The 24,910-nt window shown below is 39.1% G+C and overlaps 1 protein-coding gene across 11 annotated transcripts in view; it reads right to left on the minus strand.

The window, feature by feature from the left end:
• BCAS3 (BCAS3 microtubule associated cell migration factor) overlaps positions 1–24,910 on the minus strand; it is a 485,409-nt gene that overhangs the window by 225,339 nt on the left and 235,160 nt on the right. For 9 of the 11 annotated variants that reach the window (XM_036033603.1, XM_036033602.1, XM_028521954.2 and 6 more), the window contains one exon: positions 22,120–22,217. In XM_036033603.1, coding sequence (XP_035889496.1) covers positions 22,120–22,217 — 98 coding nt within the window. Of the gene's footprint in view, positions 1–16,003; positions 17,425–22,119; positions 22,218–24,910 lie in introns of those variants that run through there. The other 2 variants (XM_036033604.1, XM_036033605.1) reach the window with 2 other exon arrangements.

The raw sequence follows: 24,910 nt of genomic DNA on the forward strand, positions 1-24,910 counted from the left end.
ATTATTTTCTCCCAAAATAAAACTTGTTTATTCTTTTTATTTTATTGTGGTAATATACAAGGTCTGTCTGGAAAAATTCCAGCAATTGTTAATATAACAAGAGCAGTTTGCATGACATGGATGTAACCTGGCAGCCAAGGAGAGTGGGCTGGAATGCGCATGTGTGGGGGCGGTAGATGCCATCAAGTGAGCGTGTGTACTGAGTGGCCATCACATTCAAAATGACTGAGCAAGTAGAGCAATGAATCTGCATCAATTTGGTGTTAAGCTTGAACTCCTCAGTGGAAACTATTCAAATGATTCAATGAGATTCAGGAAAATATGACAGGGCGGCTGATGGTGACTGGGAAAACTGTGTGAGGTCCCAAGTTGCCTACTGTGAAGAAGACTGAAGCATCATTGTCCTATGCACCATATTTTTGTATCTTGTTTCTTCTTCAATAAATGTCCCTATTTCTCATAGTACATGCCTGGATACTTGCAGGACAGACCTCGTGTGTGTGTGTGTGTGTGTGTGTGTGTGTGTGAGAAAACTTGCCATTCAACCATATTTTTACATCTCAAAAATTGAAATATAATTGACATGGCATTATATTAGTGCCAGGTGTATGACAATGATTCAATATATGTATATATTGTAAAAAGGTTAGCACGATGAATCTAGTTAACACCCATCACCACACCACTACAAATACTGTTTTATCATGAGAACTTTTAAGATCTACTCTCTTAGCAACTGTCAAATATATAATGCATGCAGTATTATTAACTACAGTCACCATGCTGTATGTTACATCCGCACTTACCACTGGCTACTGCTGGTCTGTTGCATCTGTGAGTTCTTTTTTTCTTATCATCTAGTATTTGTCTTTGTCCGCCTTATTTCAATTGGCATTATGCCCTCAAGGTTTCTCCATGTTGTCACAAGTGGCAGAATTTCCTTCTTTTTATGGCTGAATAATATTCCATTGTGTGTGTGTGTGTGTGTGTGTGTATATATATATATGTACATATATATATACATATATATATATGTATATATATATATATGTGTACATATATATATATGTACACATTTTCTTCATTCATTCATTGATGGACACTTAGGTTGTTTCCATGGCTTGACTATTGCAAATAACACTGCATTAAACTTGAAGGTGCAGGTATCTTTTCGAGTTAGTGTTTTTGTTTCTTTGAATAATACCCCAAAGTGGAATTGTGGGGTCATATGGTAGCTCTAGTTTTAATTTTTTTGAAGAATGTCCAACTGTTTTCTACAGTGCCTGCATCAGTTTACATCCCACCACTCCAATCCACAGTGCGCGAGGGTTTCCTGCTCTTTGTTAATCCTTTCTCTTTGATGACAGTCATTCTAACAGGTATGCGGGGATGCTACATTGTGGCTTCGACTGGCATTTCCCTGATGATTAGTGATGATGAAACCAGTCCATGTACTGGTTTGCCATCTGCACATCTTCTGCAGAAAATGTCTCTTTAGATACTCTGCGCATTTTAAATAGAATTGTTTGTTATTGAGTTATATGTACTCTTGATGTATTTTGGATATTAACACCTTATCAGATATAGAAATTTGCAAACATTTCCTCCCGTTCCATAGGTTACATCTGCATTTTGTTGTTGGTTTCTTTGCTATAAAGAAGTTTTACAGTTTGATGTAATCTCACTTGTTTATTTTTGCTTTTGTTGTTTTGTTTTTGGAATCAAATCTAAAATACCACCGCCAAGATGGATGTTCAGGAGCTTTCTGCCTATGTATTCTTTTAGGAGTTTTATGGTTTCAGGTCTAATATTCAAGACTTTAATCTATTTTAAGTGGATTTTTGTGTGGGGTTTAAGATAGTGATCCGATGATCCTATACAGTTTATTGAAGAGAGATTATCTGTTCCCATTGTATATTCTTGGTTCCTTTGTTGTACATGAATTGACCATGTATGTGTGTGGTTTACTTCTAGGCTCTCCATTCTATTCCATTAATCTACTTTCTGCTATATTGTTTTAATTATTACAGCTCTGTAATACAGTTTGAAATTAAGAAGCATGGTGCCTCCAGCTTTGTTCTTCCTCAATATTGCTTTGGCTATTTAGGATCTTTTCTGGTTTCATACAAATTTTAGGATGGTTTGGTCTATTTCTCTGAAAAATGCCATTGGAATTTTGATAGGGATTGCATTGAATCTGTAGATTGCTTTGGGTAGTATGAACATTTTTACAATATTACATCTTCCAAAGCATGAGCACACAACTTCTGTCCTTGGTGTCTTCACCTTCTTTCATTCATGTCTTACACTTTTCAGTACACAGGTCTTTCAACCCCCGGGTTAAACTTACACCTAGGTATTTCAGGGGGTTTTCCCCATGTAACTATACATGGGATTATTTTATTAATTTATCTGATAGTTCATTATTAGCATATATTGACTTTGTATTTTGAAGCTTTACTGAATTTGTTTAGAGGTGTCAGTATTTTGGTGGAGTTTTTAAGGTTTTCTACACAAAGTATCATGTCATCTGCAAATAATGACAACCTTTCTTCTTCCTTTCTGACTTGAATGCCTTTTCTTTCTTTGTCTTGAGTAACTGATCTGGAAAGGACTTCTAGTAAGATGTTGAGTAAAAGTAGTGAGAGTGGGCATCCTTGTCTTCTTCCTGATGTTGAAAGAACATTTTTTGGCTTTTCAACATTGGGTCTGATATTAGCTGTGGCTTGTTGTATATGGGCTTTGTTATGTTGAGGTATGTTGCTTCTACGCCCAATTTGTTGAGTTTTTTTTAAATATAAAAGGAAGCTGAATTTTGTCAAACGCTTTTTCTTTCTCCATGGAGATAGTCATGTAATTTTCATCTCTCATTTTGTTAACTTGGTGTACAACACTGATGGTTTGGTAATGTTGAACCATCCTAGCATCCCTGGAATAAACCCCGCTTGATCATGGTCTATGATCCTTTTCAGTTATTGTCGAATATTTTTAGAAGATTTTATTTAGTTCTTTTTAGAGAGAAGGGAAGGGAGAAAGAGAGAGAAACATCAATTGGTTGCCACTTGCACGTACCCGGCCGGGGATGGAACCTGCAACCCAGGCATGTGCCCCTACTGGGAATCACACCAGCTACCGTGAACTGAACCGGCACCTTTCAGTTTGCGAGACGACACTCAGCCCACTGAACCACACCTGCAAGGGTCAGTTTGCTAATATTGTATTGAGGATTTTTGCATCTATGTTCATCAGGGATATTGACCTGTTAAGTTTATTTTCTTGTAGTGTCCTTGTCTGGTTTTTGTTTTGTAAAATTAATTTGGAAATGTTCCTTCCCCTTCTATTTTTTGGAAGAGTTTGAGAAGGGCTGGTATTAATTCTTCCTTAAATGTCTAGAAATATATAACCCAAAGATTTATATATAGGATATTTATTCTTAATTAGTATGGTAAAAAAAATTAAAAACCAAAATAGAAGATTAGACAAATAAATAATTCAGAGAATATAAGAATCGAAATATCTATGTTTTGAAACATGATTAATGACTAGAAGGAAATGACTTAATATAGACACTAAGATGTTATATATCAAAATGTTAAAAAAGAATTATATCTGTGGAACAAAATTAGTTTCTAAACTTTATTTATACCTTTTTGTATTTTTAAAACTGTCTAGGAAGATCATATACATACATATAAGCAGGACAAACTTTTAAATAAAACACCAGTAAGTGACAAACAAATTCAACCACAAGACCCTTCCTCCCTCTCCTCCCCAAAGTGGGCCGGTGCTAAAACCCTCCCCCTCCCTGGTTTCTCCCTTCGCCCCTGCTAGGGAGCAGGAAGTCTGAGTTCTGTAGGTGTTCCTCTAGTGTCAGCACAGCCACAGCTTTTCGCGGGTCTGGTTTTCTAGCCACACTCCACTTAACTTTTATTAAAAACCTCACAAATGAAACGAGGCTCCTCCTAAGTTTTTCTGTGATCGCTTGGTTGAAAGAAATTAAAGGTCTGAGGAAAACAAAGTCCAGGTTTGGGGGGAAACCACGCGGGTGGAACACCGGGCTGCAGTGCTACGCCCTGCGGCAGGGTAGTTTTCAATAAACGTAAGTAGGGAATATTTAAATAGCACCCAATTTACTTTTTATTCTCATAAAAAGGCAGGGATGAAAGAGGGGAGGTGCGGCTATGGCTCCATTAAAAGCCACAGCTGAGCCAACAGCAGGGAGGAGGCCGATGGAGGTACCTGAAGTTCAGATTACACACAGCTTGTGGCCACAGATAACGCACAACACTCCCCCTCTCAACCATGCCTGGATTTATGACATAATCTGGTGCGTTACTGAAGGGCATTACTTACTTGGGCCAGGAAATCCTTCTGTCTCTACAGTGGTTCCTTGTGTACCCATCAGAAGTTCACATTGGGGGGCAAAGTTACTTCGATAAACAAAACGTAAGATAAAATAATTAAGTATTATTTTTACGGAGAGCGCAAATATTTTTCATGTCATTAAAGCCTTCAGGTACCTTAGGGAAATAACGATGCTTAAATAACCTCCTTCAATAGAGCAGAAACAGGGCAATGCAGAGAATCTCTCACAAGGTGTCATGTAATACCTGATTTGGAGCTCAAGGCACCAACATAGACCCTAAGTCAATGAGATGGTTATTTACCCCAATAAATGATGAAGTATGATATCAAGTGCAGATCTGAAAAGCACAGACGTTCTCAATCCCCCAAGATTGCTTGAAATAGTAATTACTGATGTTTCAGAGTATTTGTCCTATGTTTTACAAATGAAGCAGTCAAAAATAAGCCTGTGGCCCTGGCTGGTGTGGCTTAGTGGATTGAGCACTGGCCTGAGAACCAACGGGTCTCCAGTTCAATTCCCAGTCTAGGGTACATGCCTGGGTTGTGGGCCAGGTCCCAGGTAGGGGGCGCACAAGAGGCAACCCCACACCGATGTTTCCCTCTCTTTCTCCCTCCCTTCCCCTCTCTAAAAATAAATAAAATCTTTAAAAATAATAAGCCTGTACTATTTTGTCCTTACTTTGATTTCAACCGAAAAGTTTCTTTAAAATAACAGCAGAAAAGTGTGTCTTGGTTACTCCTTGGTCAGTAATTTGTCTCGGAGAAGCCTGGAATTATGCTTAAAGCTCAAGGTCTCTGCCAACATGAGAGTGCGGGTGGGGCGGTGAAGTGGGAGGGAGGATATCAAGCCCACCCAACTCCTGGAAATTTTAAAGAAATGATCAAACTTTCCAAGAGAAATAGTCATTTTGGTAAATGAAACCATTTGTAACTTTAGAGGACTTTTTTTTTCTTTCCCTCCAACATATCATAAAAAAAAATCCACACTAAGCTCTAATAGGCTATAAAGCTTTGGTTTTCAAAAGGGTCAACAAGAGCTAAAACCACTAATGTCATACTGGAAGAAGGAAGAGTGGAGAGGCAGCGACGCCCCAACCCTTTCATGATCCCAGGCAGAAGTCTCACCCAGGCTGCAAGCCATCTGCCAAATGCGCGCCAAGGACAAGCCTTACGGCCGTGCTGAGCTCTTCTGTGCGTGTCAGCAGTGCTGTAAAAGTAACGACAGATCCAGCATCCTCGGAAGTCTTTCGCTCACAGATATAAAAGACAATTATCAAAATAGAAAGCTCGAAGCTAGGAGGGAGAGACAGACACAGCAGACAGACAGACAGAGGCGGGGGAGGGGGGAAGAGAGACGACGACGTGTGGAGACGGAGGCAGAGGCAGAGGCAGAGGTGGCGGCCGGGGCCGGCCCTCCGTGCTCCAGGAGAAGGTTGCCTGGCCGGCAAACCAAATGGCTCTGTCTCTTGGTCTTTGGGAGGCCGAGGAAACCGTGTTTACATGAAAAAAAACAAGTGGGACCAAAGTCAAATTCATTTGGGGAGAACTATTTTGAGGCTCTTCTTTTTTAAGACAGGCTTGAGGAGTGAATTCCCATTCTGTAGTCCTCACCAAAAACGCAATAAAATGGCTAATTTCAGTTCAGTATAGAAAGAAGTCAACATATTTCCCAGCAAGCCACAGGGATGGGCTGCCATTTCTCGAAAGGACAGGGACAGCTGCCTGAAGATACTAGAAATGTACCAAGCAGCACAGGATCACAGATTTTCCAATCAACAGGGTCTTTGAACATCTAACATAACAAACTTACTGTAGAAATCAGCTGAGGGCCGGGAACTGTCATACTGCCGAAATCTAAAAAGGGAAGAACTGACGGTAGAGAAGGAGGGGTGGGATAGTCATTGCTGGGAGTCAGACCACTGCCTGAAATATCAGGATCTAACTTATTACAAAATATCCTCAGAGAAAACCCCCTATCAGGCAAGAAATCTACAAGGTCTGGAATTAGGCTGCCTGGCCTACCAGCTGGGACCTGCCACTTTTCTAAGTTGGTGTCCTCAGGTACAAGGATGACAGTACAGCCATTCTTGATAGGGTGGTCATGGGAATAAACATAATATACATAAAGAGCAAATCAAAAACTTTGGGATATAGTAAAAGGTATTATTATTATTTTGAAATAAAGTAACAGTGACCTAACATTTATTTGTTATGTGCCTGAACTGTGGTCAGAAGCTATAAGAATGCTATATTATCTATTAACTTTTACATCATAGGCCATAGGTGCTTTTATATTCTTCCTAAGGACAAAGGGACTCAAGGTCATATAGACCTGGTTGGCTACTGAAATAGAAAGCAATCTACATTTGACCACGTCGTCTGTGAACTTCTATTACAGACATGTTTATTCTAAAAATGCATTTATCAAATATATATTTTAATAAAGATCTATATAAAAATGTTCATGACAAAGAAATTCAGATGGCACTGTCAAAGTGGAAAGTAGTATGTTGTACATAATTTCTCTGAGCCATAGCTCTTTTTCTGAAAAGAGGAAATTTAAACAATACCTTTACCTCATAGGGTTTTTGTGAAGACTAAAGAAGGTAATGCACGTGAAATGCTTAGCACAGTATATTGAGCAATCAAATGTTATCAAGAGCCACTATTAGTCATTATATAAAATTTAATATGCAGCACAGAAATTGTATGGGCTGCATACAACACAAGGAATAAGTAAAGATGTTAAATATCCTATCCACTCCCTTTTAATTCTGTAACTTTCCCAGATTATACAGGTTTCCTTCATAAGTAAGGAAGCACATGATTCAAAATTATATTAATTTACTTTAATTTTCATGATCACACTCTCAAAATACTTCTGCGTCAGTCAAGAACATCTAATTTCCCTATAGCTATTTTTGTAAATGTTAATGATATTATAGTCATTGAGATTCTTTAGTAATTTCTCTTTATTTTTAAAATTATTGGTTAAAAATAAACCACAATAAACCATAGTGTTCATTCTTAAAACCACAGTGCTAAAGCAAGCGAGAGTGAAAATTCTACCATCAGCCCTGGCTGGTGTAGCTCAGTGGATTGAGTGCAAGCTGCAAACCAAAGCATTGCAGGTTCAATTCCCAGTCAGGGCACATGCCTGGGTTGCAGGCCATGGTCCCCAGCAGCCACACACTGATGTTTCTGTCTCTCTTTCTCTCTCTTTCTCCCTCCCTTCCCTCTCTAAAAAATGAATAAATAAAATCTTGAAAAAAAAGAAAGAAAAAAAAAGAAAAAAGAAAAGTCTACCATCAACAGCAGGAGCTGATAGAAGCATCTCCCCAGAGCCTTTAATTTATTAGTATTTTGACCAGATAGAAGGCAAAATTTAGTTACCATTTTGGAACAGGTGGAAAAACAGGCATAAACTGGGCCAGTTAAAGGCCCCATATATCCTGAGCATTAATGGACAAGAAAAGCAAAAACATTATCGTTCAGGTATAGCTTCATATCCAAGTCCTTCTTAAGTTTGTTACAAACCAGATACTATTACTCAGAATTTAAGGTGTAGAGGTTTTTCTGAGAAAGCTACAGAAAGAAAGAAAGAAAGAAAGAAAGAAAGAAAGAAAGAAAGAAAGAAAGAAAGAAAGAAAGAAAGAAAGAAAGAAAGAAAGAGGGGGGGGGAGGGAGGGAGGGAGAGAGGGAGGAAGGGAGGAAGAAAGAGAGAGGAGAGGAGAGGAAGGAAGGAAGGGAGGGAAGGAGGGAGGGAGAGAGAAGAAAGTCAAACATATGAAAACACATGTGTAGTGGATGGGATTTGAACAGCTCTTACAAGTTTCAAAGCAGCTAAGAACTCCTAGGGTTCTGACCTGACTGGTGTGGCTCAGTGGATTGCGTGTGGGCCTATGAACCAAAAGGTTGCCAGTTCAATTCCCAGTCATGCCTGGGTTGCAAGCCAGGTCCCCAGTAGGGGGAATGCAAGAAGCAACCACACAATGATGTTTCTCTCCCTCTCTTTCTCCTTCCCATCCCCTCTCTCCAAAAATAAATAAAATCTTTAAAAGAAAAGAACTTCTATTGCTAAAGGAACTTGTAGTTCTTACAGCAATAAATACTGTAGTGTACAAAGGCCCACTGGGAATCCCACTCATATGTGATGCCATAATAGAAGACCGAGGTGTGCGGTCCATTTAGAATCAGGGCTTTTTTTGGCTTCTTTTATGCTTTAATCCATATTTTGAAAAAGCAATTAACAATATTTTTGAGAGAAATATAACCATTTTGCCACCCTCTCCCAGCCCCCAATTATAGAATAAATTGGGCACTGCAAACACAGTTCCTTTAGTTTGCATTTTCTCACAAGTAGATGGAAAAGAAATGTGACCTTGGGTAATCTCCATTCTTTACTGGAAGCCTTTTCCAGCCTGAAGAAACATTACCTGATAGAGAGTGGCTTTCTCAGCTGAAAACAACTGTGTACTGCTTAAAGGGTACGAGTCTGTCTGTAAACTGTGGAGAGAGAGATCTAGGTGAGCCAAGCGGCAACCTCAACCATCAAAACCTCCTCACAGAGGTTTTGTCAGTGGCCCCTTAGAATGGCGGTGCCACTCGAGAGAGCTGGTGCTGTCTCTGATACACGTATTAATAATATGGTAGAAAGAACACAGAAGGACAGTTCCTATGCCACGTGCACACCCTGCTACCTGCTGACGGTAAGAACAAAATCACGGCAGGCTGTTATGGCCAGTCTGCTGTTTCATACCCTGGACAAAATGAAGGTCTCACATCTTTGCTCTCCCGCCTATTAGCCACGTGACAACTGTCACGTTATTTAACATCCCTTACCCTCAGTTTCTTCATCTGTATAAACAAACAAACAATAACAACCTGCCATAGTAGCCTGTCAAATTCTGAAAAATTTGCTAGGTGTTGAAAAGAGAGTTTTGTTTATGTTTCACACGGATAATCCACGCACGTGTTTGAAAAAAGTCTCCTCGCTTGTGTTCTCTAGTCACTCAGCTCCCCTCCTGTGTCTAGTCAAATGCGAAAGCTTGGTTTCAATATTCCACGCTGAAATGTTGAATCCATTAACATTTATTGAGTGCCTATTGCGTGTCGGAACGGTTCAGGGTGCTGTGGGAGCGCAGAGATGCGTTCGCAGTCTACAGTGGGAAATGGTTCCCGACTAGCTTTAATATGAGGTGATAAACACAACAGTAAAAGTTTAAGAACAGAGGGGAAAGCAATTAATTTAATCAATGGGGGTATATGGAATAGAGAGTGAAATTAGGAACAGGTTTCAAGGCAAACGAAAAGTTTCAGACACCACACCGAAATGTTACTAAGGCTACTCTGGCTTAGGCGCTCTGGTCGAGGACCTGGGGCCCGACATGGCTATAAAATTTCGGACTTGGGAAAAGTCAGCTTGATAAGAGAATGTCATGGGATTACTGTGGATGCGGTGAGCAGCCTCTTTAGGTGGAGAAAAACAGATGCTCGGCGAATCTTTTCCCTTCTCAATCATGCAAACATTCCTTACATGAAAAACGGTATAGACTCATGTAAAGAAGGGAGCAGTAACTGAGGAGTTCAATTAGTTTCAAGTACAACTTTTGTTCTTTCGTACCATCTTCGCACTGAGCACTTACAGGATAACTGCAGTCTCTCCAATATTCTCAGAACACAAAAATTAAGACCGGTTGAAGACTCCAGACACCACGTCCCACTGGGCTGCCCAGAGCGTACATACAAGTCACTCAAGTGCAGCGATACTACTGAAATGATGGCGATTCTCAACAAAACGTTTTGGCTTAATAGAAGTTAGGTCACATTCCTGTAAGCCAGCATCCTGGGCCCATGACTACAATGAGCAGCTTAAAAGGCAGCCCCAGATATCCATACAATGCTGAGTCTGAAAGCTAACTTGGTGTCTTCTACCAGAAGACAAAAGCAAGGCCATTCCTTTCACTGGAAGTTTGCCAGGCTTAATGACAGATCCCCAAAAGCAGGAATTTGCTACAGTTAAGATAACCTTAAAATGCAAATTTCCATGCTAGCCTAATAAGACCAAAGCACAGTGGAGTTGAGGGTCATAATTCCTTTATTTTTATTATCTGGTTATATGTAAGTTATCAAAACTGAGAAAAATGTTACTTAAAAATAATAACACTTTTTTAAATTAACATAAAAGATCATTTGAAATGCTCTGCAAAATATTTCAATTCATCACTGTTTACCCAGGGCCCGAACAAAGGACTCACGACCATGACCCTAAGGGCAACCCTGTTAAAGACTCTAGATGAGGACTCCGTTTTCTAGGTTTAAGTGAGGGAACAGAGATACAAACGTGCAGCATTATTACATGTTCATCACTTTATGGGATATTTAGTCTTACTTTTATGAGCAATCAACACTGCAACAAATAGGGATCATCTGCTCTGCGGCAGGCACGGTACCAGGCAGGCGGAAATACAGAGACAGCCCTCGTTCTCGAAAAGCCCTCTATCACAAGGTGCTGCTTTCTCCCTGTTCATCAGGGCACCCTCCACAGGGTTACCTGACAACAGTGCCCTCCAGAGGTATCTTAAGCCAAGAGCTGACACAGGAACCAGAATCCACGTCTACTGTTAAATCACTTTATGTCTGCATGCTTGCTATTTTCAGGTGGCACATTAATCCCAATCAAAATATACTTTAATGCGCTGGTAAAGACAGTGACGTAAGATTTGCTACCAGTGTTGTCTCCTTCAATTCACTCTTTCCCCTGGACCAAGAATGCCATTAATATCTGCTTACGCTATTTCTCTTCTCAGCATGTCATTAGCTGCCGGAAAAGACCAAACTCAAATGTGTTCTTGTTCAAGCTGCACTTCAAATCCAAGTATTTGAATCAATGAAAAAATTCCATTTTGGTTTTCAAAAAATCCCAATCGCAAGTTGCATAACATTAACATCACAACCTTTGCGGGGTATCAGGATAACATCGGAGGTGAGAGGTAGGCTTCGGCACCCCAAATGCTAAAGCTCCAATGTTCTAATCCTGTAAGAATACCCTGCTCTGTGATTATTCTGCTAGCCTTCAAAATACTGTCAAGTATAGAAGGACAAAGCCTCTATTTTTCTTCTCTCCATTCACAACTTAGCCCCCAAGTTCTGAATATAAGCATTTTCTGTAACAACAAGCTACCTTTATAACGTCCAGATAATTATAGGTCCGGGTCAAGAACTCTAGACCATATTGATTACATCTCTATGCAAAAAGGACCCTCCAGCACTGTTTGGATCCACTATAACAGGGACAGCTTTTAAGTATCTGTCACACTAAGAATTTTCCGTCCTATCAATGCCAGAAATGGAAAGGCAATGACCAGCCGGGCCTGTCAGTTGTCGCCCGAAGCCATAAGGACAAGCTGGGAATTCATCGCACTGGAACTTCATCTGCCAGCTGCATTCACACATTTTCACCACCTGAATAGTTGATTCTCTTCAACGCTCACGTGGCTCGTTTCGGCCTACAGTGCTTTGAGGTGCATATTTGATCAGGCAAGGTAAAAAGAGGTTTGGACTTATGTGAGGTGTCACCACGATGCACTTTAAGTAATTTTAAGTATCCGGAGCTGGGAGTCCTACATCCTGTTCTCAGCACGCTTCTGAAATGGCCCTGTGATCCTAATTAAATGTGACAAAGTGAGATGCGCCATGGGAAAACCCAGCACAGTGGTGGGCACACAGAGGTCTATCAACAAATACTTGTTTCCCACATCATCTACTTTAAAACAAAAACACAAATCCTGAAGATTTCTGATAGATCATTGGGAGACAAGGATCTCATACTGCCAAAGAAACTTAAAAGTCACCATGACTTTGTCAAAGCTCTAAAACCTCCCCCAAGTATGAAGCCAACAAAGAAACATAGGTTTTTAAAATTACTTCATGATTTTTACATTTCAGCCGTTTGACTGTGCTACGCCTAGGTATGGTTTTCTTTGTGTTTATCCTACACAGGGGACATGGAGCTTCTTGAAACTTCTAGTGGACATCTTTAATTCATGTTGGAAAATTCTCAGGCCTTCTCTTCTGCTGCTCTGCTCTCTCCTTCTCGTCATCCATGGGTGACGGCTGAACACGTCGGGCAGTTCCATACTCTCTCCCACCCTTCCCACACCGCGTTCTGCTTCAGTGTCGGTAATTGCTGACTTGTTCTGGACTCTCTGACCCTTCGGCTTGCAGTCAGCTATGAAGCTCATTCAATGACTTATTTAAGATCTTATGTTTTTTCAGATTAAGAAGACAAGAATGTTAGATATCATCACTTCTAGTCAACGTTTTGTACTACATGTCTAAGCAAGTATAAAGAGGGAAAAGAAATAAAAGGTATAAAGATCGAAAAGAAATAAACCATCTTTATTGGCAGATATTATGATGATAACATGACTGCATAGTAGAAAAGTCAAAGGAATCTACTAGAATTAATACATGAACTTAGAAAGGTTTCTGAATAGAAGTTCAACATACAAAAAATACTGCAGTCTATAAGCTATAGAAAACCTGCAAGAGGAAATAAAATATACTATAATAACACCAAAACATCAAATAATTGAAATCATACAAAAATGTGTTTCAGACTTCTACACTGAAACTTAACCAATATTAGGAGAAATTAAAGAAGCCTAAATAAATGGATAGCTATATAAGGTTCACGTATTGAAGAATATAATAATTATAAGATATCAATTCTCCCAATTTGATTCCAGATTCAATGAAATTATCATCAAATCTCACCTAAATTTCTACAAACATATAGTTAATGTATATGTGTATGAGGACACACACGCACGTGCGCACACACAAAACAACTCACATATATCAGTATATTGATGGTTTTCAAACTTTTTTTGAATCAGGACCCCTTTATACTCTTAAAAACTGAGAACTACTAAGAGTTTTGACTTATGTGCATTATATCTATCAACATCAAACACATTTATTTTTAACTCATTGAAAAACACCAAGAAACCCTTCATGCATTAACGTAAGTGGCATTTTTACTTTTGGGGTAGAAAACTTTGAAATGGACAACAGGTAGGTTCTCACATCAGCTTATGCATTCAGTCCGCTGCGATATGTGTCTGGGTGAAGAGTGTGAAGACTAGTTGGCCTCACTCACAAAATCTAACTGGAAAGAGATGGGGCATATTCAGATTCTGAACCTTTTCAGATTTGGGGGATATTCTTCTTTAATATGACACTTAACAAGTGAGTTGCAATGATCTCTGAAACCCTATGAATTAACTTTTCCATTCTTTTATATTAAAATCCTTACTCTTAGAATGAGCTATTACCCATAGTTGTGTCATATCATAAAGCTGGCCATTTTGAAAACATTACAGATTTTTCAAATGTCAATTTATCTTATACGACATTCTTCCAAGGTCTCATCAAAAATGTCTTTAAATACTAGCAACCTGTTAAGCAGACAGTGGTAAATACATGTGAATACGTGATTTTTAAATTTCCAATTTTCAAGTAAAGACTAGAATTTTATCACTGGTAACAAATGCCAGGTTTTGGGGGTTTTTTGAAGTGGCTGGCTTACTTTGTTTTTGAGAAACTGTGTGCCAAATACCTGTGTCTAAACAAACTGTCGGTTGTTCTTTGAGGTAAAATGGTTGCTAGGTCAACTCACAACCATCAGACAAGTGCATCTCCTTAGCACAACCATCATGCACTGTGGTACAGAGAATATTAAAAAGAAGTACACAAGCAGCAAAATTTAATAAAGTTAATTTATTAAAATTTAATTTTCAAAAATTTATAATAAATGTAATAATTGTTATTTTCTCAAAGATACTCTTAAGTAATTATAGCTTTTTTTTCAAATGTGAGTAACATCAACTACAAGCATAGTTTGGAGACAGTGCTTTCACTATGCTACGGTTCCAGCAGGTTTATCCACCATTGCTTCTGTGCCATCTGTATTAACTGTCAACACAGTATTTTTAAAAGGCAAATCATGACTTCCTATTTTTATAAAAATAATTTTTGTTCATAGGTTGCTTGAAAGTGTCTTGGAGACTTCCAAGGTCCAGGAACCACACCATGAACCACTGGTATGTATGTTCATATATGTCTGTATGGGAACGCGAAGAACCTAGAATAGCTAATGCACTAACCTGCTAGATTTTAAAACTCACTAAAAAGCTACAGTAATTAAAACAGTATGATCATGGTGTAAAGACAGAATATAAATCGATGGAACAGAATAGAGGATGCAGAAAAAAGTAGGGTTTTTTAAAAGGCATCTGAAATTCACTTGGGGGGAAGGCATGTCTTTTTTCTTTTTTAATTCTCACCCAAGAATATGTTTCTCAACAGTTTCTCTCTCTCTCTCACACACACAAACACACACACACACACACCACACACACACACACACACACACACACACACACACAGAAAGAGAGAGAGAGGTGAGAGAAACATTGATTGGTTGCCTCTGTATGTGCCCTGACGAGGGATCAAACCCACAGCCTAGGTATGTGCCCTGACTGGGAATTGAACCTTCAATCTTTTGGTGCATGCGACACTGCTCCAACCAACTGAGCCTCCCAGCCAGGGCAAGGCATGTCTTTTTGATAGTGCTGGAGCAACTGGATATCTGTATGGAAAAAAACTAACCTTTGATCCTTGCCTCATATCATAATAAAAAATAATTTGAAAAAAATTGTAGAGACAAACACAATGCCCAAAACTATACAATAATTAGAGAAAAGCATTGCTTCAAGACTGAAAGGGAAAAATTTTTATAAAAAGCATAAAAGGAAAAACAATGGAAAAACTGGACTCTGCTTTTCAAAAACACCAATAAGAAAGTGAAAAGGCAATAAAATGAAAGGAAATATTTTCAAAATATATAACAGACATGCATCCAGAATATTTAAAGAACACCTGAAATTCAAAACAAGCAACAAACCCCCCCAAAATTAGTGAAAGGCTTCATAAATTCATTACAAAATAAGACATTCAAATGACCAGTAAGAATACAGGGTAGGGCAAAACTAGGTTTACACTTGTTCATAGGGAAAATAATACAATAACTATAAATAATAATACAAGAATGAACTCTGTTTTGTACATTCACAACTATAAACCTCCTTTTGCCCCACCTGTATTCAAGGTGCTCAACATCAGTATACATTGAAGAGAAGCAAATTAAAATCACAGTGTATATATTCACTGGAATGACACACACATTGCTTTTTTAAGATTTTATTTATTTTTAGAGAAAGAGGAAGGGAGGGAGAAAAAGAGGGAGAGAAATATTGATGTGTGACAGAGAAACATCAATCAGTTGCCTCATGCTCCCAACCAGGACCTGGCCTACAACCCAGGTATGTGCCCTGACTGGGAATCGAACCAGCGACCTTTCAGTTCACAGGACAACACCCAACCCAATGAGCCACACCAGTCAGGAATCACACATTGCTAAGAGTAAAAACTGGTATAATCATTTTGGAATACTTTCTTAGCAGTTCCTAATAAAACTAAACATATGCCTACTTTGTGAGACAACAATTCCAGTCCTAGGTTTATGCCCAAAAGATATGAGTGCATATGTTTAAAAAAAAAAAAGACATACAGGAAAGTTTAAAGCAGCTTTATTCATAATAAGCCTGAAACTGCAAATAATAGGACAATGGATACATAAACTATGTTATATTCAAACTGCACTGCAATATTTTTAAGAAATGAACTAGTGACACATGTAACACCTGGATGAGTCTCAAAACATTAAGTTGAGTAAAAGAAGTCAAGCACAAGAGAGTAGGTACAGAATGATCTCATTTACATGGAGTTCAATATAGACAACGCAAATCTGTGATGATAAAAGTCAGAGTGGTAATCTCTGGTCAGAGGTTGTACTGGATGGAGGGAGCATAAGGGAACTTTCTGGAATAATAAAGATATACTAATTTTCACCTGGATGGTGATTACATGGGTATAAAAATTCAAGCTGTATGATTAAGATATGTGCATGCTTGTTAATATGTAAGTTTTATCCTAACATTTAAAAATTCTTCAAAGGTGATCCAAAGCACACACTTAATCAATTTTTTTTAGCTGGAAGGGAATTTGGGAATAACCTATTTTGATCCCTCCTTCTACGGAAGGAGGACATATTGTTCTGAAACAACATGCTGAACAGATAGTTACAGGCAGAGCTGAGACTAGAACCAACGATTCAAAAGTTACTAGTCATGATTCTTTCCACTACACTTAGCTTCCAAAACAAGACTTTTCCCAGGAACAATTATTTTCACTTTGATTATTTGCTTAAGCTTCTCTCTGACAGTTTCCAACAATATCCAGGGGACTCTCGCGAGCTCTGGTTCCGACGAGCTGCCCGGGCGAGGTCCCAGGCTGCTCTTTAATTGCTCGCTCGGCTTCCATATTCAGTGGAGAGAGGCTCTTTGTTTGTTTCTAAGTTTATAGATGACACCTATGAGCCTAGGCCTCTCGGGCTCTTGGACACAATTTAAAATAGTGTGGCACTAACAGTTTGACACTAATGTCACTAAGACAAATGGAATTCCCGGTTCAGACTTAAACAAATTCTAATACTGCCCCCAATATTGTCCCTCTGCCACCACAGTCTCAGGCAACAGACTACATAAATAGTCCGGCCTTGTATTAAAGATATAGTCATAAAAGCACAAAAAAGAAAAGTTGAGCCTTTTAGCCAGAAAGTCCCATGTAATTATGTGTTGCTGTGGTATATCAACAGTAGGGAGAATTCCATCAATTCCTTCTGAAAATGCTTAGGAAAGACATAAAGTCACAACAAGGACCTGGCGGCTTGCAATAGAGAAAGCAAAGGCAAGGTTTTAGTTGACACAGAGATTTATTCAAAGAAGCAATGTGTCATCAGAAAAAACTTTCCCAACAGCTTCTTCTACTTCTGTTTACAGTTTCTTCATCTTCAAGTGGGACAATCATTTGTTTCTTAATTGTGCTGAGCTAAATTTTTCCACACTGTTAAGCTGAATTTCATCTTCTAACATCCTATAAATATTAGAAAGAAGAATGAGAGGAAGATTTAAATCAGAAGGAGAGAGCTGTGGCTAAGCACTTTCCTGTCGGGTGAATCAGGTCTTTTCCTATGTTTTTAAACTTATCTTTCATTTAATAAAGACAGTACGTTTTTATCAGATTAGAGATGAACTAATGCACAACCTTCCTCATTTCTAATAAAAAAGTGAATCTTAATACCCGAGTTTGAACATTTACTAAATATTTCAAGTATAAATAGTGTCAAAATAAAAGCACTGACCTCCTTTCCCCTGTCTCAGGGACTGTTCGCAGGTCAAGACTAAGCCTTCTTTCAATTTCACCCTCGTCCATAATCCTCTTACTGATCCCACAGAGGCTCTGAATACCCAAGGTACAAGAATGCTTGCAGTTTTCGACACCTTATAATCACAAAGGCTATTTGGAACTCTATTAAATGAAAACCACATCACTTATTCAAAGAAACAGTTCAGTATTTCTAAAGAACACATGTCCTTTATATCTGGAAATTATTTTAGGCAATAATTTGTCCACATCCCTGCCCCCCCACCAAAAAAAAAGGTAAAACAAATTTTTGCATATGTTTCGGCAAAAGTTCAAGACCATGATTATAATGTCATGGCTTCTGCAATCCAGCTTCAGTTTTAAAATCATGGAGCTCAGTGGCCTCACCATGGTATGCTAAATAAATGATGTTTCTTAAAAAATCTCTTTGCTTCTCACCACCGGCATCTCTTGTGTCTCTGGTGGCTTTAAGATACAAAGTCTGCCCACCTCAGATTTGAATGGCAACTGCAGACAGTGAGATATAATCGTTAGGAATACTTCCCCCCTAGGGCATCAGGAAACCTCTGTAAGGTAAATGCATGCCTCTGTAAGAATATCCCTACAGCAGATATTTGCTTAAATAATCTCCTTGTTGCCTGCCCTATATCACACCTCTCCAATAAGTGTGATTTGTTTTCTAAAGGTCTGATGCACTGAACGCCAAATACATAAAGCAGGGACAACTAACTACTATAATTTTTTTCATATATCATTTTCTTCAGTAAACAAGTTACTGTGATACTGGGAAAAACTGGGTGCTGAAAAATGGTCTCCTGAATTAACATCATAGACATTATTTAGATTAGTTCAATTGTAGAACAAAAATAATATTTCTCTTGAGTCAAGAACAGCAACAACACCACGTCGACAACTCTGTCCCCGTTTATTAAGAAGCCTGACGTGCCACTAGCAGCCGCGGGTAACAAAGCCTGAGCTAGAGGGTAAGAACTCCCTCTACTCGTCTGTCACGACTTTCCTTCTCCTACTGTCACCTTCCTCAGGGGTGCATGTAAGTGCAGTTCCTACCGTTTCTAATAACATTTTCTCTATAAAATGCTTTTCTTTAGTAGACATTGACAAAGATGTCTGCTCTTCACACAAGCCAGGAATAAATTTGTTTTTAAATCTCAGTTGCTTTGAGTTCCTTATTAGTAAAGCACCCATTTCCATCATAAAACTATAAACCAGCACAAACAACCCTCAGATAAACCAGACCCGAGCTGCTCTGTGCGGGTGACTCAAAAGCAACCAGCTCTAAAGTTGTCCAGTGGGCAGGGCCGACGTGGTTGGGAACAAGAGCACCGGTCACCAGAGGGGGGACAAGGCTTCAACAGGACTCAACAGCTCGCTTTTTACTTTCTTGTCAGGGGCCCTACACCTTTATCAAGGGAAATGACAGACAACGGGGGAAACTCGCAGGCACCCAACCAAAAGGAGCGTGCAGAGAAACAAAGGGTAAGCAATCTGCGCATGCTTTGTCTAGAAACACTGCCTGTGATTCATATTTCAGGAAATGCATTCTATGGGGAGGAGTTAAGCACAGATGTACGACATGATCAAGGAATTGTGGGACAAGAATTTCTTCACCAAAGTGGCACAACTCTGCTTATCTCTTCTTGTTTTAACAGAACAACATGCCCGGGTTAATGCACAGATATCTTAACGATGACATGCAGAATCAAGTTTTAAATAAAGTATCTTCACTTTGAAAACTGTTACAATCAAAAGGTTTAATCAAATCACAGTAAAGTTTTAAATTCTATGTCTCTGAAAAGTGAGTGTATGAAAATTCTATCACCACTAGATTAGACAGAAGGAGCAAGAGCTGGCACTAAAACGGAGGGACAGCTACGAAATGTGCCACAGCAGCAACTGAAAAGACAGCCCACTCCGAGGTGCAGATGGCGTGAAGGCAACACACAGCAATGCAGCCCCAACAGAGGAGGCGCCACGCTGGTCACAGCTCTAAGCAAAGGCAATGGAAACTCCAAATAAGCATGTTCATAATATGCAGCCGATTCCAATGCAGGGGTCATACTCAGGGAATATTTTTTTAATTGCTCCACTTCCTGGTTCAGGAGCAATTAAAAAAATATATTAAGACTCTTTTTAATAGAAGAATCTCAAACAGAATTTTCCCATCAACTTCTCCTAAAGATTCCAAACCATTTAGCCTCTATCCATCATGTTAAACATCAAGAGAAAAGTAAGTTTTACCATCAGTAGTCCTATCAAATAAAGTAGATAAAGTTTCCCCAACAAAGCATTATTCACTCACTTAAAAAACATGTGGAACAAAAGGGGTCCAAACCATTTGAGAGGTAGAGCGTTAAGCATAAAAGTCTAATTCCTCACCTAGCAGGTTTCTTTAGCTCAAAGTTAGAGAAAGCAGCACACCCTTTCATTGCTCTGGCTGTCTTCCAGAGAGGAACTATGGCTTTCTAGAATGAAAAGAGTCCTAGAAAAGTAACAATAGAGCTTAGTCACCAAGAACTCCTTTCTCTCCTCAAAAGTTCGGTACTTCCAGGCAGAAGCTCAGAGCTGTAGAACAATACCCTAGAAACTCCTACAGTGTGTCTCCAATGGAAATAAAGTCAGTCAAGGGCAAAGATCTAATTTGTCATTCCAACATCAACTTTAAAACTCTTCTTGCAGTAGAGTCAAATAAAACTATGTTTCTAATAGTTCACTGAAGTTCCTCTCCATGGCATGAGATAACTTTGCAAAGAGTTAAAACGAAGCTAGTACTACATGATAAATATGGAGTATTTTATTACCTCAGCCTACAGCACTAAATATGGCAACTTTTAGCAACAGACACACACGGAAGCTTCTTCAGTTACATGCATTGCACTTGACTAGTAGCTAGTCAGATGACTCTAAAACATTAATAATGGGGCAGTTTAACAATGTTAAAAAAAACCAACAAAGCCTATGACTGTAATCTTGAATAAAATACTAAAATATATCATTTCCAGGGTTCACAATTGTAAATGATAATTCCAGATGAGCAGCATCTGTTAGCATTCTCAGACTGACACTACCAAGAAGATTTATTAAGTCACCTATCTCAATATCTCATTCAATGCCAGGAAGCAAGGAGAGAGAGAGACGCATTTTAGTTCTTGTTTCCAAGGGATGGCCGTGGTTGCCAAGGTAAATCGCAGGACAAGCATGAGCCCTCCTCTAAAGTAAGAGTCTGCATTAGAAGTGAAGGTACCACCCTGGACGGGACAGCTCAGTCCGACATGAGGTGCAACCAACAGACCAAAATAAATAAATGAATAATAAATAAATAAACAAATAAATAAATAAATAAAATTATTTTAAAGGTCACAAAGGGAAGAAAACGTGCAATAGCCATTAGCTTTCAAACTTTAAAACCCACCCAAAGACAGAATCAGAAACAGAAGCTTTGGTCTTTGAAAAGTGACCTTCACAAATCAGTTTTGTGTTTGTTTCCATTTTCTTTCACAGTTTAAGCCTCAATCAAATCAGCAGTCCCTGGGGACTTAAAAATTGCTGTAGATTACAATCCTCTCTGACTCAACTGTTCTACTAATGCCAAGTATTTAATAGTTCTACTTGTAAGAGACTTTTGTTGATGAAACCCTGCTGCATGCTATCTTCAGATGCTCCACAGCTGTGCCGTAATAGAAAGCATCACTGTCCTTATTTTCTTTATCACTCCGTTCAGAGATGAGAAAATTATTACGAACAGTTCTATATTTGGCAGAGCTGGCAGAAAGCAGTTTACAATACTAATGTAGCAAGTATCACCTAACAAAGGCAGAGATCTACTTCCAGGTACTAATGATACATATTCATGGCTTGGTTCCAAGGATAGGAAGTTAATAACTGTGATAGATAGACTAGAGTTAAGTTAATGAATTTCTAAACTTTATGCTTTCAATAATAAAACCATTTAAGCCTCAGCGTTTGGACTCTCTACTTCCACAGATCAGGCACTTTGATACTCAACAGGTTGAGTAAATTGAATCCATATATTGTATTTACGTTCTCTGTCAAGGTTGCTTCTCCACGTTTGAGAGATCAAAGGCAAAGCAGTCATCAACCCTGTAGCCTTCAATACTGTGTTCATTACATTTAATCAAGTGCCAACTCCACCGCATCATTCACCAACCTTAAAAATATTTAAATGCATGGCACTGTTTAGGAGCAAATGTAGGCATAGTATTGTTTTAAAACATACATGCACACCAGGCACACATACACATCCTAAAACAAAACTAAACAAAATAAGAGAGAAAGGCAAAAAATTATCATTCTTCACACTGTACAAGAAGAGAAACTAAAAGTGCACAGAACTACCCAAGGAACATGTTGGAGGTGGTTTTCTACCTGAGGCAGCATCAATCACGGTGGAAATTCCCCTTCGATCAGAGACCGGACGGGATGACCCTGGCATGCTGACTGGGTCAGAGCGGACCGGCTGGATCCTGCAATGCAATTTAATTTAATTCACATATGTTACTGGCATCAAAACTGTCGCTTGCTGCAACAGACCTTAAATCAGAAATGCTGGAATAGCCCAATCCATTAAAGAACCATTCATTCTAAAATAATGCGGACAGGAGAGCCGCAGTCCCCAGCTCTCACACAAGGCTAGAGCACAGCGAAACCTGTTCCACATGCCAGACCCCCCGCTTCTCTTCATACGTATGTTACTCAACAGATTTTAGGTAAAGGATTGAAAACTTGATGTTAATTTAAAGAAGTAAATTAACTGGAGGGAGGGAGTCCAAAGGGACTAAATGGTACTGGAAAAGAATATAATAAAGGAATTTGTTACCAAAAAAAAGAGAAATAAATTAAGTAGAATGGGAGAGGACACAAAATACTTCATACGGAGACCTTCAGCTTTTGCAAGGGGCAAATATGAAGAGTTTTGAGAATCTTCTAATTCATGAATAGTGCAATAGCTGGCAATGCCTCCTATAGGCAGCAATACTACATACATGTATTTTAGTAACTCCCTTAAAATCCTCAATGAAAACATGCACAGGATAACAAAATTGTGTTGGTTTGTGACTGCCAAAGGTTTAGCTAGGATCATTATATCTGAATCACCACCGTAAAATTACCAATTGGCATGTAAGAATCAATTAGAATCTCAGCAAAACTGCAATTTATTATATACAACTTCAAGTTGCTAATGTATGGTAAATCTATAAATACTAAGGGTCTCTTTCTGCCTGTAGTATTATGAGTATAAAAATGTCTGTATGACTAATAGATCTGAACATCCCAAGCAACTTCCCAAGCAACTTAGGAGAATAAAATCTTGTTACAACAATGTGTGCATGCATTTTGGCAATTTGTTTATTCAGTAAACACTTGCTGAATATTAATTAGGTATCACTGTTACTCCAGGGACAAGCAGAAACAGAACATGAAATACAAGGTCTATGTGTGGACACAGAACAGCACAGGGATGCTCGTAAGTGCTGCAGAAGAAAACGTAACGTGTGAAAATGAAGTAGGTAATAAAAGCTCAGAATGACGAAGGGGAGGGAAGAATGAATGGTCTACAGCAGACTGAGAAGGTGCTGTGGAGCTGTAACAGGACCTGCATCTGTACACAGTGCGGGGCTATGTATACATGCAGCAGAACAGAGCGTGCTTTAAGCACGAAACTAGAACATCAAACCCTCGGATCTGTGACTGAGCGTGACCAATGTGGGGCGCCGTGAGGAGCAGGATTTGGCTGAAGTATATAGAGTTCATCGTGGATACTGGTGGAAGAGAAGAGGCTGGTAAGCACCATGAGACCGATTGTATTGTAGAAGCCTACAATGCCAAGTATGGAGGACAGAGAAAAGAGGAGTTACTGAAAGCACAGTTTAAATGCGTGAGTATTTGTTATGTGGAAGAAGGAAATGGGAGGGAGGTGAAGGACACTCCATTTGATAGGGCACTAGAAGTTAGAAACGTTGATGTATCAATACTGGTCACTGCTATAGTGAGCAACAGGATGTATTCATTCACCTCGGCTTATTTTTCTAAACTAGTCATGGTAATCCCATCTCCTCAGGGCAGGAACTAATTAGACCTGGAATGGGCGGGCCTAAGCAAATTGGGGCCAGTGAGAAAAGAGGAAGAGTTTATTGGAAATTTCTGTAAAAGATGTTTTCTGGTTCTGAAGAGAAACAAGAAGCTAGCCTGTTAGATATGGTCAGTTGAGGCAAAATAAAGCACTCTCCTGGTCTAAACAACTCACATGGGCTAATACATATACTATCATTAATTCAGTTTATAGTGCAGTTCCTATGCAATCTAGAGTTGGGAGTGAGATGAGGGCGGTGCTATAGAAGAAACCAGGCCAGCCAAGAATGGGCGTGCTGAGGGTGACACACACACACACGGGTTGTGTTCTGTTACTCTCTTTGACTCTACATGTGTTCGTATGTTTGAGACTTTTTCATAAAAAAAGACAAAATAAAAACAAACTGGCAGGGGTGATGGAAGTGTCCTGAAATTAAACAGTGGGGATGTTTGTTGATAGCACCAAAAACCACTGAATTGTACAGTGAATCTTCATGGGGTTTTTGTTTGCTTTTATTTTATTTATTTAGTCTGTTTATTTTTTAATTGAATTTATTGAGGAGATATTGGTTAATAAAATTACATAGGTTTCAAGTGTACAACTCTACAATACATCATCTGTAAACTGCATTGTGTGTTCACCACCTCAAGTGAATTTTATTAACCACATAATTCTTAGTCATATCTCTCAGGGTACAGGACAGAGTCCTGGGTCAATCAAGAAGAAAAAAAATCCAAACAAAGCTTCAGAATTTAAAGGAGACGGTCAGGCCAACAGCCATGGTGCCATTGTGCTGAAAAACGGAGAAGAGACAGGGGAGGAGCTGGGACAGTGAGGGGAACAGAGGGAATACGAAGAGGTGGGTTTCTAACTGGATGCTGGGCTAGAAACGGTCCTAAACAGGGCACTTAAAATTAAAGTGATGTGAGATGAATCCCAATTTCCCATCGAAACTGTGCTCTAATGGGGGCTGAGGTCTTAATCAAGGGCTTATATGCTCAAATTTAAAAACATAACCTACAAGGGCAATCAGAAGAGATTTATAAACCTGCAACCCAACATGTAGAGTTCTAAAGTTTATGTGTG

This window comes from Phyllostomus discolor, chromosome 8 (assembly GCF_004126475.2).
Source record: "Phyllostomus discolor isolate MPI-MPIP mPhyDis1 chromosome 8, mPhyDis1.pri.v3, whole genome shotgun sequence".
NCBI lineage: Eukaryota > Metazoa > Chordata > Mammalia > Chiroptera > Phyllostomidae > Phyllostomus > Phyllostomus discolor.